The 13,572-nt window shown below is 44.8% G+C and overlaps 1 protein-coding gene across 2 annotated transcripts in view; it reads left to right on the forward strand.

Annotated features, from left to right (window-relative positions):
* The window catches only part of PAPPA (pappalysin 1), a 269,879-nt gene that overhangs the window by 112,763 nt on the left and 143,544 nt on the right, over nt 1-13,572 (forward strand). For both annotated transcript variants that reach the window (XM_057548545.1, XM_057548544.1), the window contains exon 9: nt 5,248-5,339. In XM_057548545.1, the coding sequence (XP_057404528.1) occupies nt 5,248-5,339 (92 nt within the window). The remainder of the gene's footprint in view (nt 1-5,247; nt 5,340-13,572) is intronic.

Below are 13,572 nucleotides of genomic sequence, written 5' to 3' on the forward strand. Positions count from 1 at the left end.
ATTTATTATTTCTGTTGTATCGTGTTATATCAACAATTTACAAACTGGGTCAGAGCCTTATAAAAACAGCAGAATATTTCAACGCTCTATAATGTTGAAACCATAATAGTAAACAGTACTCCAGAGTGAATATTGAATGTGATTATAAGTTCAGGGAGGCAAGTGTAAAGATTCCACACGAGCAGCCAAAAAAGGAAGAGTGTGATTAGAAGATGTAAAGCTGTGTGTCTAAAAAATGGATTTTATTGGATCATCAGTCCATCCATCCCCTGTCCACAGGGCAAGATGTTATGCAACTGAGAAATAGTTGCAAGAAGCCATCAAGACTTTTGCATTGTTGGAAAAAAAAATAAAATAAATCTTTGAGTATTTTTTCCTCCAGAATAAGCACAAAGGTATTTTCGGTCACTAAATTGAATGGTTTTCTCCCTAGAGATGAAAAAGAGACCAAGAATCATGCACAATTAAGTTCCTTATTGCTAAAATTGTGTTCTTTATTGTGAATATAGTTACAAGTCACACTATTGCTAAGGGACTTTTAAAACTATTGTCAGGTTTAATGATAAACGTTACGTATGGAGATGACACAACAAGCTATTGGCAAAGTTCCTTCATTAAATGGCACTGTTGGGCGTCACATAATATCTGTGCAACATGGAATTGCAATGACTATTTCTGTAGGGGGAGGGGCACTCTAAAGAGAATTTGTTTCACAGTTGGATGAAACCACTGATGTACAGAACATGAATCGCCTCATAGGTATAGTTCATATATGAAAGAGAAGGGCTCGATGACTGTTTCTTTTGGTTTATCATTGACACTAGTGCTTGAGGTCAAGAGCAACTTAATTTGGTACTGATGATTTTGTGGTGTGTAATATACACTGGAAACCTGCTATGAAATGAAAGAACCAGATAGGAACACAGCAAGGATGACACAGTGATGCAAGGAAAGAGTTTGTACAAGAATACCCATCTGCACAGACATCTGTTATTGGCCAGCAGTTTGCTTTCTGATCATGACTCAGCCTTGAAGGGAAAAGTAGATGTCCAGAATATGATCAGATGCGGGCCAGTGAGTTACAACTGCCCAACTTACTGTGCAAAAAGATAACAGTATGTGTAAGATGCTGCACCCCCATACACACTGAAGTATGCCAGCTGTTACAAGAAGGGTACTAAGTCAAGTTTCTGAAATAACGAATGACTTTTTTTTTAATGTTGACATTGATAAAGGCCAGTAATGATTATTTGCACAATTTCAAGTGGCTTGCTGAAGGGATGTATCTCAGGGATATATATTCATGTCTTAAATGTCCTGCATCTATAATTTCAAAGCTGAATTACCTAGATTTCCATACGGAGGAGATAATATAAGGATTTTTAAGGGTTGAATTACGATACAAACCACCTGATTGCCAAGAATTTGACTCCTCAAGCATAGAAGATAAAACTCCTCACTTGTCAGAGAATGAAATTGATGGTGTGCTGTCATGTGTACTTAAGATCCTCCTCCAAATGCAACAACCAAACATGAAGATATGGTTTCTGGTGCTTAATGTAACCGAAGTGGGCAAAGGGAAGATAGTCACTGTTTTCTCCCACATTAAGACATCGACTTCTAGCTTTTGATGCAGCTGTTGTCTGATGGAACCCCGAGCAACTGAGCAAGACAATCTCCAGGGAAAGTGCCCTGTCATTTGTGGGTACAAGATTGAGCTACATATCCAGAATATCCAGGAAACAGTGACGGTCATTGCTGACAACCCATAATTGTGATTTGGGATTTTCTAATTTAGCACAAGGAATAAAAAAAGAAACTCACTAGATGTAGGAACTGATCTATTGTTCAGTCTATCCATTTTGGAATCAGATATAGGTACACTGGTAAAATACCGCAAACAATATTATTCTTCTCACTGATCTAAAACTACTAGTAGTAGTAGTAGTAGTAAATTTAAATAGTATTCTTAACAAAGATTTTTAGTATTTTTTTACCTAGAATTAATATCCTGCATAGATATCAAATACATGTTGAATTACCTGCAGGTACCAAATAGTTGTTGGCATACTTTATAGAAAACTGAATGCAGCTTATGGATGATTCCCTAAGCAAAAAAAACCAAAACAAAATAAACTTTGAAGGAAAGAAAGGATGCCGTCTTCGCTAATTGGATTTTTCATGGGATGATCCCTGCTAATTTACTGTACATATGCAAAGGAATTTACAAATAAATACAGATAGACTCAACACTCAGTGAGGGCCCTGATGAATGAAAGCACTGGGTGAATCTTATAATGATAATTATAAATATTTATTGAGACTCTACTAGGCAGGAGGCACTGTGCTACATTATGATCTCCTTGGGTCCTTCCAACAACCTTGTGAGATAGGTCTTATTACCATACTTTACAAAAGAGACAACCTGCACACAAAGACTAAAATGGTTTTCTGAAACTTACACACCCAGTAAGGAGCAAAAGCAATATGTGAGCCCAGGGCCCAGGTTCTCATCTGGATTTACCATTGCCTTGCTGTGACTGACAGCCCTGCAAAACTAACAAGTGAAGGAGTAACCGCGTGCTATCGGCTCTGTCCCAGACACTGTACCAGGCGTCAGGGTGCTAGGATGACAAAGACTCTGTCACATCCTTTGGCATCTTAAAGCCTAGGATAAGGTGCTCTCAAGTAACAGGCAAAGGCAGTCAGTTTGACAAGTGCTCTGATAGATGGAGCCCCTTGTCTTTGGACTCAGAGAAGATGGCCACCCACTCCAGCCTGGGAGGTCAAAGAAGGTTTCTCAGAACCTGTCTATCTAATGATAGATCTGTCATGCCTAGAAGATGTTTGTGGTGACCCTAATGTTTTGCTTAAACCAATAGAACATATTGTTTGGGTGGTGAGGGAACGGGTTAGAAGTGTTCTTTGTGGCTTAGGGAAACCAGCCCAGGTTAAAAAAAAAAAAAAAAAAAAAATCTCTCCCCAGATAACCCATGAAATAGCTAAGAAGCACAAGGCCACCACCAATTTCCAGTGTGCAAGATTCGCTCCAGAGACTGGAATATGGGCCCAGCTTGGAATATATCAACAGAATTCTTTTCTCATGGGTTTGCAGACAGGAGAGAAATTGGGTGGCTCTTCAGAGATCAATGCAATGTCCTAGTCATTGTGAGGATTGATGACAAGGCACCATCCTGCTACTCTGACACCTCCTAAAAGCAACAAACATTTCCCAGTGTAATTGCCCGGGTGGAAGGCAAAGTCTGAGGCTTCTTCCATGCTGGGACAGGTCCCAGCTGGTCTCTGGGGATGAAGGGGCAACTGCCACACACTCTGCGGAGACCTCCCAGGACAGGTGGGTGGGCATGGGAACTGTGGCTCTCTGAGCATCTACTGTATGTCGCACGCTGGGCCAGCCGCCTTAAGTTACATTCCATTTTTGCACCAACGCTAAGGAGTAGGTGTAATTACCTCCATTCTAGCCCATGAGAAGACTGAGATTCAATGTCCCGAGCAGCACTGTCCAATGGATTTTCCTACAATACTGGAGATAGATTCTGTGCTGTCCAATATATTTGCCACTCACTACATCCAGCTATGGAGGACTTGAAATGTGGTTACTGTGACTAAGGAATGGAAAGTTTAATTATTTTTAATTTTAATTGATGTAAATTGTCAAAGATAGAAATATCAGAGAGAGAGAGAGAGATTAAGGGACTTGTCCGAGATCACACAGTTTGGAACATGGGGCTCTAAACCCAAGTCTCTGTTACTAAAAGGATGGGAGGGACCTCTCTGGTGGCTCAGGGGTTAAGAGTCCGCCTGCCAATGCAGGGGACACGGGTTCGAGCCCTGGTCCGGGAAGATCCCACACGTCGCAGAGCAACTAAGCCCGTGCGCCACAACTACGGAGCCTGCGCCCTAGAGCCCGCGAGCCACAACTACTGAGCCCACGAGCCACAACTACTGAAGCCCGCGCTCCTAGAGCCTGTGCTCCGCAACAAGAGAGGCCACCGCAATGAGAAGCCCATGCACTGCAACGAAGAGTAGCCCCCGCTCACCGCAACTAGAGAAAGCCCGCGTGCAGCAACGAAGACCCAACGCAGACAAAACTGCAGATAAATAAATAAATAAATGGATGGGAGTTTTCCAGAAAGTGGTAACCCATCCAAACTTGCCGTTGTTACTCCTCCTTCTCTTTCCCTAGGTCCAATTCAGAGAGCATTGCTCATTTTCTGCCCATCCTAACCACTGCAGAATCATCCTTAGGTGATGGAAATAATTCCTAAAAAAAAATGAGAGGAGGCGTTTTTATTTCTTAACAGCATAGGACACAGGCCTTAGAGTTCTTGACACTGTGAAATGACACACCCAATGGAGAAGGCAATGCTTTCTGATCTAAGGAAGATCAAACCTGAACATGTGGATGGAAAAAATCTTTACCTTTAAGTGCACTGGGGGTATGGGGATAGGGCTAAGGCAGGGCATAGTGAAGAACAGCATTTATACTTTAGAGGCTCCAAAATTTCCTTCAAGTCCTCAATTTTAAAGTGGAAGTGATGGGACTTCCCTGGTGACGCAGTGGTTAAGAATCCACCTGCCAACGCAGGGGACTCGGGTTTGAACCCTGGTCCAGGAAGATCCCACATGGCCGCGGAGCAGTTAAGCCCATGCGCCACAACTACCGAGCCCGTGTGCCACAACTACTGAAGCCCCCGTGCCTAGAACCCATGCTCCGCAACAAGAGAAGCCACCACAATGAGAAGCCCATGCACCACAACGAAGAGTAGCCCCTGCTCAATGCAACTAGAGGAAGCCCACGCGCAGCAACAAAGACCCAACACAGCCAAAAATAAATTAAAAAATTTTTTTAAATAAATAAATTAAAAAAATAAAATGGAAGTGAGATTTCCCAGACACACTGGAGCAAAGTCTGTGCATCCGTTTGTTCATTCATTCATCCTCTTACTCCCATCTGACTTGCTAACTTAACTAAGGAGATCTCAGCAAATGGGTTTGAAGCAGGAATTCTACTTTGTCATCAGAAACACAGTAAGGCAAACATAATAGAATCTCACAAATTCACCTTGTACGCATCTCATTTGGAAGAAACGGAAGCTCAGACAGGGAAAGGGACTTGCCCGAGGCCTCACCGGAAAGTTCATGGCCCCGGAGAGGGACTTTTCCATGTCCAGCTGTGGGTCTGAAGCTGATCTGACAAATTTCCCCTCTATATCCATTCTGCAGAAGCCAAGGTGAAGAATGTGATGACATGAATAAGATCAATGGGGATGGTTGCTCCCTTTTCTGCCGACAGGAAGTTTCCTTCAATTGCATCGGTAAGTCTTTGTCCTTTCTCTGGGCCTGGCTGGAGAAGTGCAGAATGGCTAGTCAGTTACAGTAACAGCAATAGTTATAACTAAATGATAATTCACTCCTTGATGTTACACATATTTATTGAGTACCTCCTAGGGGGCCAGGCACTGTTTTAGGTACTAGTGAATACAGCAATGGAAACAAACAAAATGGCAGGTATCCCTGCCCTCATGGAGCTTATGATCTCATAGATGATGGTGATGATGGGTAACCCTTTTGATCAAGCTTTACCTTACATACGTTATTGCTCTTCTTCATGCCAACTTCCAGGATAATTATTAGCATAGATTTTTAAGGCTTTTATTCTTACTTTAGAGATGAGAAAAATCAAAAGCCAGAGAGATTATAAAACATGTCCAGAGTCACACAGGTTAGGATTGAAGACAGAACCAGGACTCGAACCTGATTTTGTCCGATTCCGACACACAAGCTCAGTTCATTTTGCTCTACAACCTCTAGCCAGGATCCAGTCTCTCTGACTTGAGAAAAGAGAAATAACAGACCAGCCTGTGTTTAGAAAGCAAATGTCCTTTTCCCACCTTTATGGAGTCAGATGGGAAATTTGTTTTCCTCTGCCTTCCCCTGGAGTCTGGCTGATCTTGTTGTTTTAGCCCCACTTGGGAGGCCCTGGTCAGCCCGGGGCTGGTAAACAGACGGGGACTGGGGGGCAGGGATGGAATTCTGAGCTGGCCCAGATGAGATCATGCTTCCTTTAAGATGCAAATCGATACCTGAAGATCAAAGGTCCCCTGGCTAATCCCTTGGGCTGGAGGTGAAAACTAATCACAATTCATTTGCAAGTACAAAAGAGAGAGGTGTTCCGTCTAAGGAAGGGATGAAAACGTTGGTGGGAAGATTTCTCACTGAAAGGCAATTTTCTAGGAGAACCAAAGGGGAGGAAATGTCATCGGTTCCTCGCGTTTGCCGCACGTTGCAGGCGAGCTTTTAGACCTTTCTTCCCCTGGTATATTGTGAGCTCTGTGAGGTTTTTACCATGTATCATTTACCTCGTATTCCATTCTCAGACACATTTATTGAGCACCTACTATCTCCTTGGCACCAAGTGTGGGCTGAGCAACACAATAGAGGTGTCCCGAAACTGTTTGTGGATGGAAAGAAAGGAAGATATGGAGGGAGGAAGGACAGGAGAGTTTCCTGTCAGGGCCTTGGGTTTTTAAAGGGCAGAAGATTTTTTTTTTTCTCTTCTCTGTTGATTTGAGTATGATTCATAATAAAACCTTGATATGAGCCTAGTGGTAGGGTGGAAAGAGCCTTGGACTAAATTTAAGAAAACCAGGATCTCTGGTCCCAGCTGTGCTGAGAACTTGCTGCTTGAAGCTGGCCAAGTCACTTCCTAGACTGGACCTCAGTTTACCTCCCATAAATTGAAAGGATTGGGTTAGGTGGTCTCTAAGAGCCTTATCTGCACTTCTGTTGTATGGTTTCCAAAGTGTGTGACTATTTCTCATAATCGTGAGTTCTGCTTGAACCAACTCTTGGCTTTGCCATCATCCTCGTGACGCCCAACATTACTGTCAGATCTTGCTGGAAGATTTCCACCTGTTTTACTGGCACTAAGATGGCATGTGACTTAAGCGCTTATGGGAAGAAGGTACGATGTGGTTAAGTTAGGATATGGTACTGTGCATGGAACAGATCTGCAAATTACAATCCTTGGGCCAGAACTGGCCTACTGCCTATATTTGTAAATAAAGTTTTCTAGAACACAGCACACGCATCTCTTATTATCTATGGCTGCTTTTTTGCTACGACCGTAGAATTGAGTGGTTGCAATAGAGACCCTATGGGCCAAAGAGCCTAAAATATTTACTCTCTGGCCCTTTACAGACAACATTTGCTGGTCCACGGATTTGGGGGTCATTGATACTATTGGTTTCTGGAGCCTAGTGTAAAGAGGAGGTGAAAGTTATGACGTGGTTCACCATTTCTTAGAAAAATAACTGAATTTTATACATACAGTGGTAGGGCTTCGGGGACTGTGAGTCCGGTCCTATCTTGCTTTAGCTCTTTGGGTATTCCTTCCCCACCTACACTTTGGCCAAAATGACTGGAATAGATCATGATTTTTCAAGCTGCGTTAACTGAAAGGCTTAAGAGGAGAGGAGTGAAGATGAGGGAGTCACCAAGAGGATGAGACTCCGAGCCTCATAGATCCACTTTATATACTGTTATTCTCTAGTAGATCCTAAGTGTTCTGCTGCTGATGATGATATGTACTGAACACCTATTGTATGCCGAGCACGTTTATAACTCTCATTCTCCTAACAACTCTTTTCGTGCCCTGCTTTTCAAAAGAGGAGGCTGAGGCATGGGGAAGTGAACTGAGGATATTCAGTGAAGTGGTAGAGCTGGGACTTTCACCCAGAGAGCCTGACTCCAGAGCTTACTGTGGTGAGCTTCCTGCAAGATATTTTTTACAGGACAGCTCTTGGTCTTGTAGGGCTTTGGCGGTGAGCGAGGAACCATACTACTGTGGAACAGTTCGTGTAATGAATTAATGGAATGGAATACAGAACTGTCGGTGGTGTGGATGGTGTCCAGGGAAGGCTGTCTGTTCCCCCTGCGTATTGAGTTTGGTTGTGTTAGAGGAAGGACCTCAGCTATGCACCCCCCAGCTCACCATTTAGAATTCCATTATAGAGACACAGAGATTCAGGACATGCCAGGAAGAAAAGAGTCTGTCCAGAGATCCCAGTGCCTAGGAACTATATTCCAAGGACACACTCCATGGCTTTGAGTCTAGAAAGGCATCTTCCTCAAAGAAGAATAGTTGGAAAATAGACAGTGAATCCGTGGCTCCCAGAAGATCCAGGTTTAATGAGTCAGAGAAATGAGACTGGAGTGTGGGAGGCTTTGCTGGGGCGGATGTTGTTCTTATCACTGCATATGTCAAGATGGTGATCAAGATGGTAGCCAAGAGAACAGGCTTGAACAAGACTGACTTGTGTTGATACCCTGGCTTAGACATGTGACCTTGGCTAAGCTTCAGTGTTCTCATCGAGAAAATGGTAACAGTCCTGGGACTTAATTGTGGAAGATATTTACCAACATTTGGGGGCACTTATTATCTGAATCCCTTTCCTAGATTTAGGAAAGAACTCTCCTTGTTGTAATAACAGTGAGACAGAGCCCCACGACAGAAGTTGGTAATGCAAGCATCTCCTCCTCCCAGTCTCCCTTGTAGCTGAATGTGGGCATGTGACCTACACTTTCCCCCTGACCCCCAATCATACACACCAACCCAAGACTGAATCATAAGACATAGGGACCCTGCAGAAGTCATTTTGATGAAGATGGCGGGAGTGACCACAACCCATGTGTTTCCAAAGTACCAACGACAGCATCTAGTGTTAGTGCTGAAATGACTTTGTGTGGCCACAGCTCTGAGATGTCTTCACAAGAGCAGTCCTGGGGGCTAATCCTGAGCTTGGAATCAGGCTTCAAAACACTCTCCAACCCTCCTAGGGAGTCTTCCCTAAGTATCCAATATACTTTGAATAGATTTTGCTTGTTTGCTTGTTTTGCTTAAGTTAGCCAAGGTTGGTTTCTGTTGATTGTCACTTAGAATCCCTACTGAAGATTGTTGTCATAAGATGCTGTGAGGTTTAGCCCCATTCCTAGCAAGCTGGATGTGCTTACTGCGCACTAACCATTACTTCCCTCAGTGTGTGTTGGGGTGGGGGGTGAGTGTCAGCCACAACCACCATGTATGGCTACCCACCAGGTGGCATGCCTTATGTCATGCACCTTTGTTTAATGTGAGCCTGTGTGAGGTCTCTTATGTCCAGATGAGGGATCTGAGACCTACTAGGCTGCCTGAAGTTGCCCAAGGTCACACAGTTCATAGAGCTATGATCCCATCTCCAGACGGAGAGCCTCAGCATTTTCTACTCTGCAACTCTGCCTCCCCAGCTGAATGATTCCCTTCCATCCTTCCTTCCATGTTTTCTTCGTCCCTTCCTTTTCTTCTTTTTTATTTTTTTGTCACCGACCATTTAGTCGGGCTAATGTTTTCCCTGGCTTTGGTAACACCAGTGTGAAGGTGGGTGACAGATTTATGGTGGCATTCTCATTCACTTTGCAGGAGCCCACACATCCGGAAGTATTCCCAAGGTGCCAATGTGTTATTATGCAACACCCTGGGACTTCCCTTTCCCACTTTCCCACCCCCAGAGCCCTCATCCCCAACACATAATAAGTTGCTTGTTAAAAGGAACACCACCCACAAGACCTCTTAGGCAATGAGTCTACATCCCCGGCAATGTGGAACTTATCTTGTCCTTTTCCCCCCTTTTTAAAATATAACATACACCAGGCCTGAGGTTTCAGTTAAAAAATGTGGTATCAGTGAAATGATAACTCCCCACACCCCATCCCAACAGGCTCTGGCTGGAGGCATTGTTCGCAGCGTTGGGAATTCTGTTTCTAAAGCACTGAGTCATAAACTACAGACAGGCTGCTGATAAAAGCTGAAGGAGGGAAGGTAATGGTCAAATTAGTCAGACAAAATGTGAAGCATCCCCAAAAGGGGTTATACTCAGTAATATATCTTGAGCGGGTGCTGGAAATATGCTACCTTCGGAGATGGCGTTTAATCCATTACAGGAGATGCGATTGTGGAGGACTTCTCATGCTGTGTTGATTTAGCACCCTGTGTCTTTCAGGAGAGCTGGGTCCAGGTCTTAGCTCAGACTTGAGAGCCTGGGTTGCAGCTTTGCATCTCCCCTCGGATCCTCAGTTTCTCCCTTTGTGAAATGAGAGTGATCGTGCTGAGGGCCCTAAGGCTTCTTTCCCTGTCTGCCAGGGAGGAATCCTCCATCTGTCAAACATCCATTTAAGGGCTTTGGGGTTTCAAATCCTGCTTGATGCTGATATATAGTTAAGAAAACAAAGCAAACGGACCCCCACGTTGTCTTTCCCAGACACACACACATACTCCCTGCCTGTCTCTTTTTCCCGCTCCCTCCCCTCTCCCCTCCTCTCCCCCATTCCCTGCCATTAGCATTACTTTGTCTCTGGTCGGACACAGCATCTCCAGCCCTGTCCTAGAGCCAGGGCCAATAACTCAATTATCTGTGAGCAGATAAGGGGGAGGAGGAGGGATCAATCCACTTCCCCACCAGTCACTGGGAGGGGCGGGGGTCACCGAGCCTTGTGGCCCCTCTGTCAGGCTGCCCTGGCCTGCTCCGAGCCAAGGCGAGAAAGGAAAACAAGAAGATGAATCGCCATGTCTTCTTGGTGGATGTTCTGATGAGACTTTAGAACAACAGTGACTGAAAAGGAAAACAGCATCTGGTAGGGGGAGGTGGGGTGGAAGCGGAGGAAGAATGGGCTCTGCTGGGAGTTGCGTTTATTATTATTTTTCTTTCTAACAACATGAAATCATAATAGATGATCCACCTCTCACCTTAAAAAAAAAAAAAATTGAAATTGAAAAAAAATAAAATAAAACTTCTCCTGGCTGCACGTAGTCCTTCAGACCTTCCTCTGTGGAAAATATAGTGACTTTCACCAAAATACCTTCTTGAAATAAAGCTTCTTTTAACATGAAGACAGGTCTTTAAAAGAAGAAAAGAGAAATGTTAGTGGTAGTCATGGGAGTGGTGCTGAAGGTGATGATGGTGATGATCTGTCAGCTAGCATGGGTGACATGCTTAGTCCTGGCATAATGACACATGCCGTAATGATTAAGAACATGGATTTTGGGTGAGAAGCCAGGCCCAGACCCATTTTATCTGTGCCTCAGTTTCCTCATCTGTAAAATGGGTTCGTAATAGTTCCTGCTTCTCACAGTTGTTGTGAAGGTGAAATGAGGCTCTGTAGGTAAAGCATTTTAAAACAGTGGCACCTATTAGGTGTTATATATGTGTTTGCTAATGCTGCGATTATTATTGTTATTAATATCATTAATTTGAAAGCTATATCAGTCTTCCCAGGAACCCTATGAGATAAATAATGTTATTATCCCAGGAGTGTAGAGGAACGAAAATGAGGTTCAGAGAGGTTAAATAATTTGCCCAAGGTCACACAGCTAGAAAAAGCAGAGATGGGATTCACAGTACCTAGGCAAAGTCTGCGCACTTAACCATGAAGTTATTTCACTTATCAGGCACCCAACTGTACCAACTTCTGTGCTTAGAACCCTTCTTTCAAATGATTCCATTTACCCTTCCAGCAACTCCATTTAGTCAGAATAAGACTGCCCATTTTGCTGATGAGGGAACAGGGACACTGAGGTGAATTGCCCTAAGTCATACAGGCAAGAGGCTCAGAGAAGGAGACCTTAAATCCCGTCTGCCTGCTTCTAAAGACCGTGTCCAGTATCCAGACGAACCCTCGCAAAAGCAGTAGATAGCCTCTCTTTTTCACTATTTCTGCTTTGTTGCCACTGACACAGCAGGAAACAAAAGTGAATGCATATATCCTTCCTGTGCTTTTTCATGAGTCATGAAGATGACAATTTTCAGTTATTATCCCCCTGTGAACATTCCACTACACAAAGCCCATGCCCCTGACATAGCGCCATTCTGTGTTTTGGACTGTATTTTTGATTTTAACAGCTCTCCCTCCATTGAATATGGCCACACTGTTTTTTAGCCTAGGAGGAGTTTGACACTTTGTCCCGTTGTCATGGCAATGTGTTGGCGACAGAGGAGCCTGAGTTCAAAGGTCTATTGGTTGTAATTACTACCTGGGTCATCTTGGGCATCTCCCACCCACTCACTGAGTCTCAGTCTTCTCTTCTGGGAAATGGACACAATCACAACACAGTTATGTTTAGAGGAAGACGGAAATAGCGCCTATAGAGTGTCTAGCACAGTGCCTGGCAGTTAGTAGACACTTCTGCTGTCTTCGCCTTCCTCACTTCCCATCTCAGTTGTGGGGGATGCAAAGGCCACCTGTCCGTCTCCGGGAAGAACGGTCCTGAGCTACATCCTGCCATCATGAGAAGTGGCTGAGGCCCCTTGATCTCAGTCTCCCCAGCTGTAAAGTGATGGGGGTGAGCTAGATGAGCTCCCCCAGGCTCTTCCAGCCCCGACTTCCAGAATTTAAATCCCAGATCGTTATTGTTTTTAAACTGTGCATTTTAAAAGAAATGAGGGCTTGGGGAGGAGAAAGGAATTCCTTTACCCCGGAGGGTCAGAGGGGGTCACTGAGGGGACAAAGACTCAGGGAAGGGAGGTGATGGGGCGGACGGCTGCCGTGCAGGGTGGGCCCAAAGATCTGAAGTCCTCAACCGGGAGGTCTGATGGACGCATTCAAACACCCTTGAGTCAGCACCAGTTAGGATCAAGCCTGCCATCCAGCCTCAGACCACGGCTTACCACCTCCTTTAGAAGCCCGGGAGGCCTACCCCACAGAGAGGCCAGTCAGGAATGAAAAGAAACAGGATGGCCTCAGATGCCAGAAGGGAGGAATTCTCGCCCTCAGTCCAGGTTGGCCTCCTGACTCCCAGGGAGGGGTCAGGCTCAGGAGGACTCGGAGCTTTCCTGAATTCAAGGAATTAAGACCAAACTTTGATGTGCGCATTTGAAACGCAGCGTCCAAGGCAGGTGAATCTGGGTAGCCAAGAACCAGGGCTTCTTTGTGGCATTTAAAGTGACCAGAAATCTACCTGCCCATTCAGGTGCCTTGATGTGCATCTGCATCTGTGCAGTCATGACCGAGGTAGCCCAGGAGAGGGGAGAGGCCTGGGGGGCAGGGGCCTTTCCTAGCTCCGGACTCTCTGCGCTTTCTTGGGGACCATGGTGGGTTGGAAGAGACATTCAATATTCATGAGCTGTGATCTCCACTTGAAGGGAGTGCCCTGGGGGAAGTTGAAATATTAAGCAAGTGAGGGATGTAGGCCTAATTGTATCCTCCTTTTCTTTTTTGGACAGAGAAGTAATGTGCTTAAAATAAAATGATAGATGGGCAGTCAGGACTCTGTGAAACCCCACCGCTGTGGTCTGCAGGATAAAGCGGCTGTGTGCTCTAACATATGCCATCAGACCCAGGCAGGGGATGGTGCAGATTGGCTGCTGGGTCACGTCATGCCATTTATTCACACGTTTATTGAAGGCTGCTGTGTGCCGAGCGCTGTGCTAGTTGCGAGGGAAGTGGCAGTGAACAAGGAAGACCAGGGAGGCCAAGGAAATGACACTAATGACTATTTAAATGTAATTGTTGGAAATG

This window comes from Balaenoptera acutorostrata, chromosome 6, assembly GCF_949987535.1.
Source record: "Balaenoptera acutorostrata chromosome 6, mBalAcu1.1, whole genome shotgun sequence".
NCBI classification, from domain to species: Eukaryota; Metazoa; Chordata; class Mammalia; order Artiodactyla; family Balaenopteridae; genus Balaenoptera; species Balaenoptera acutorostrata.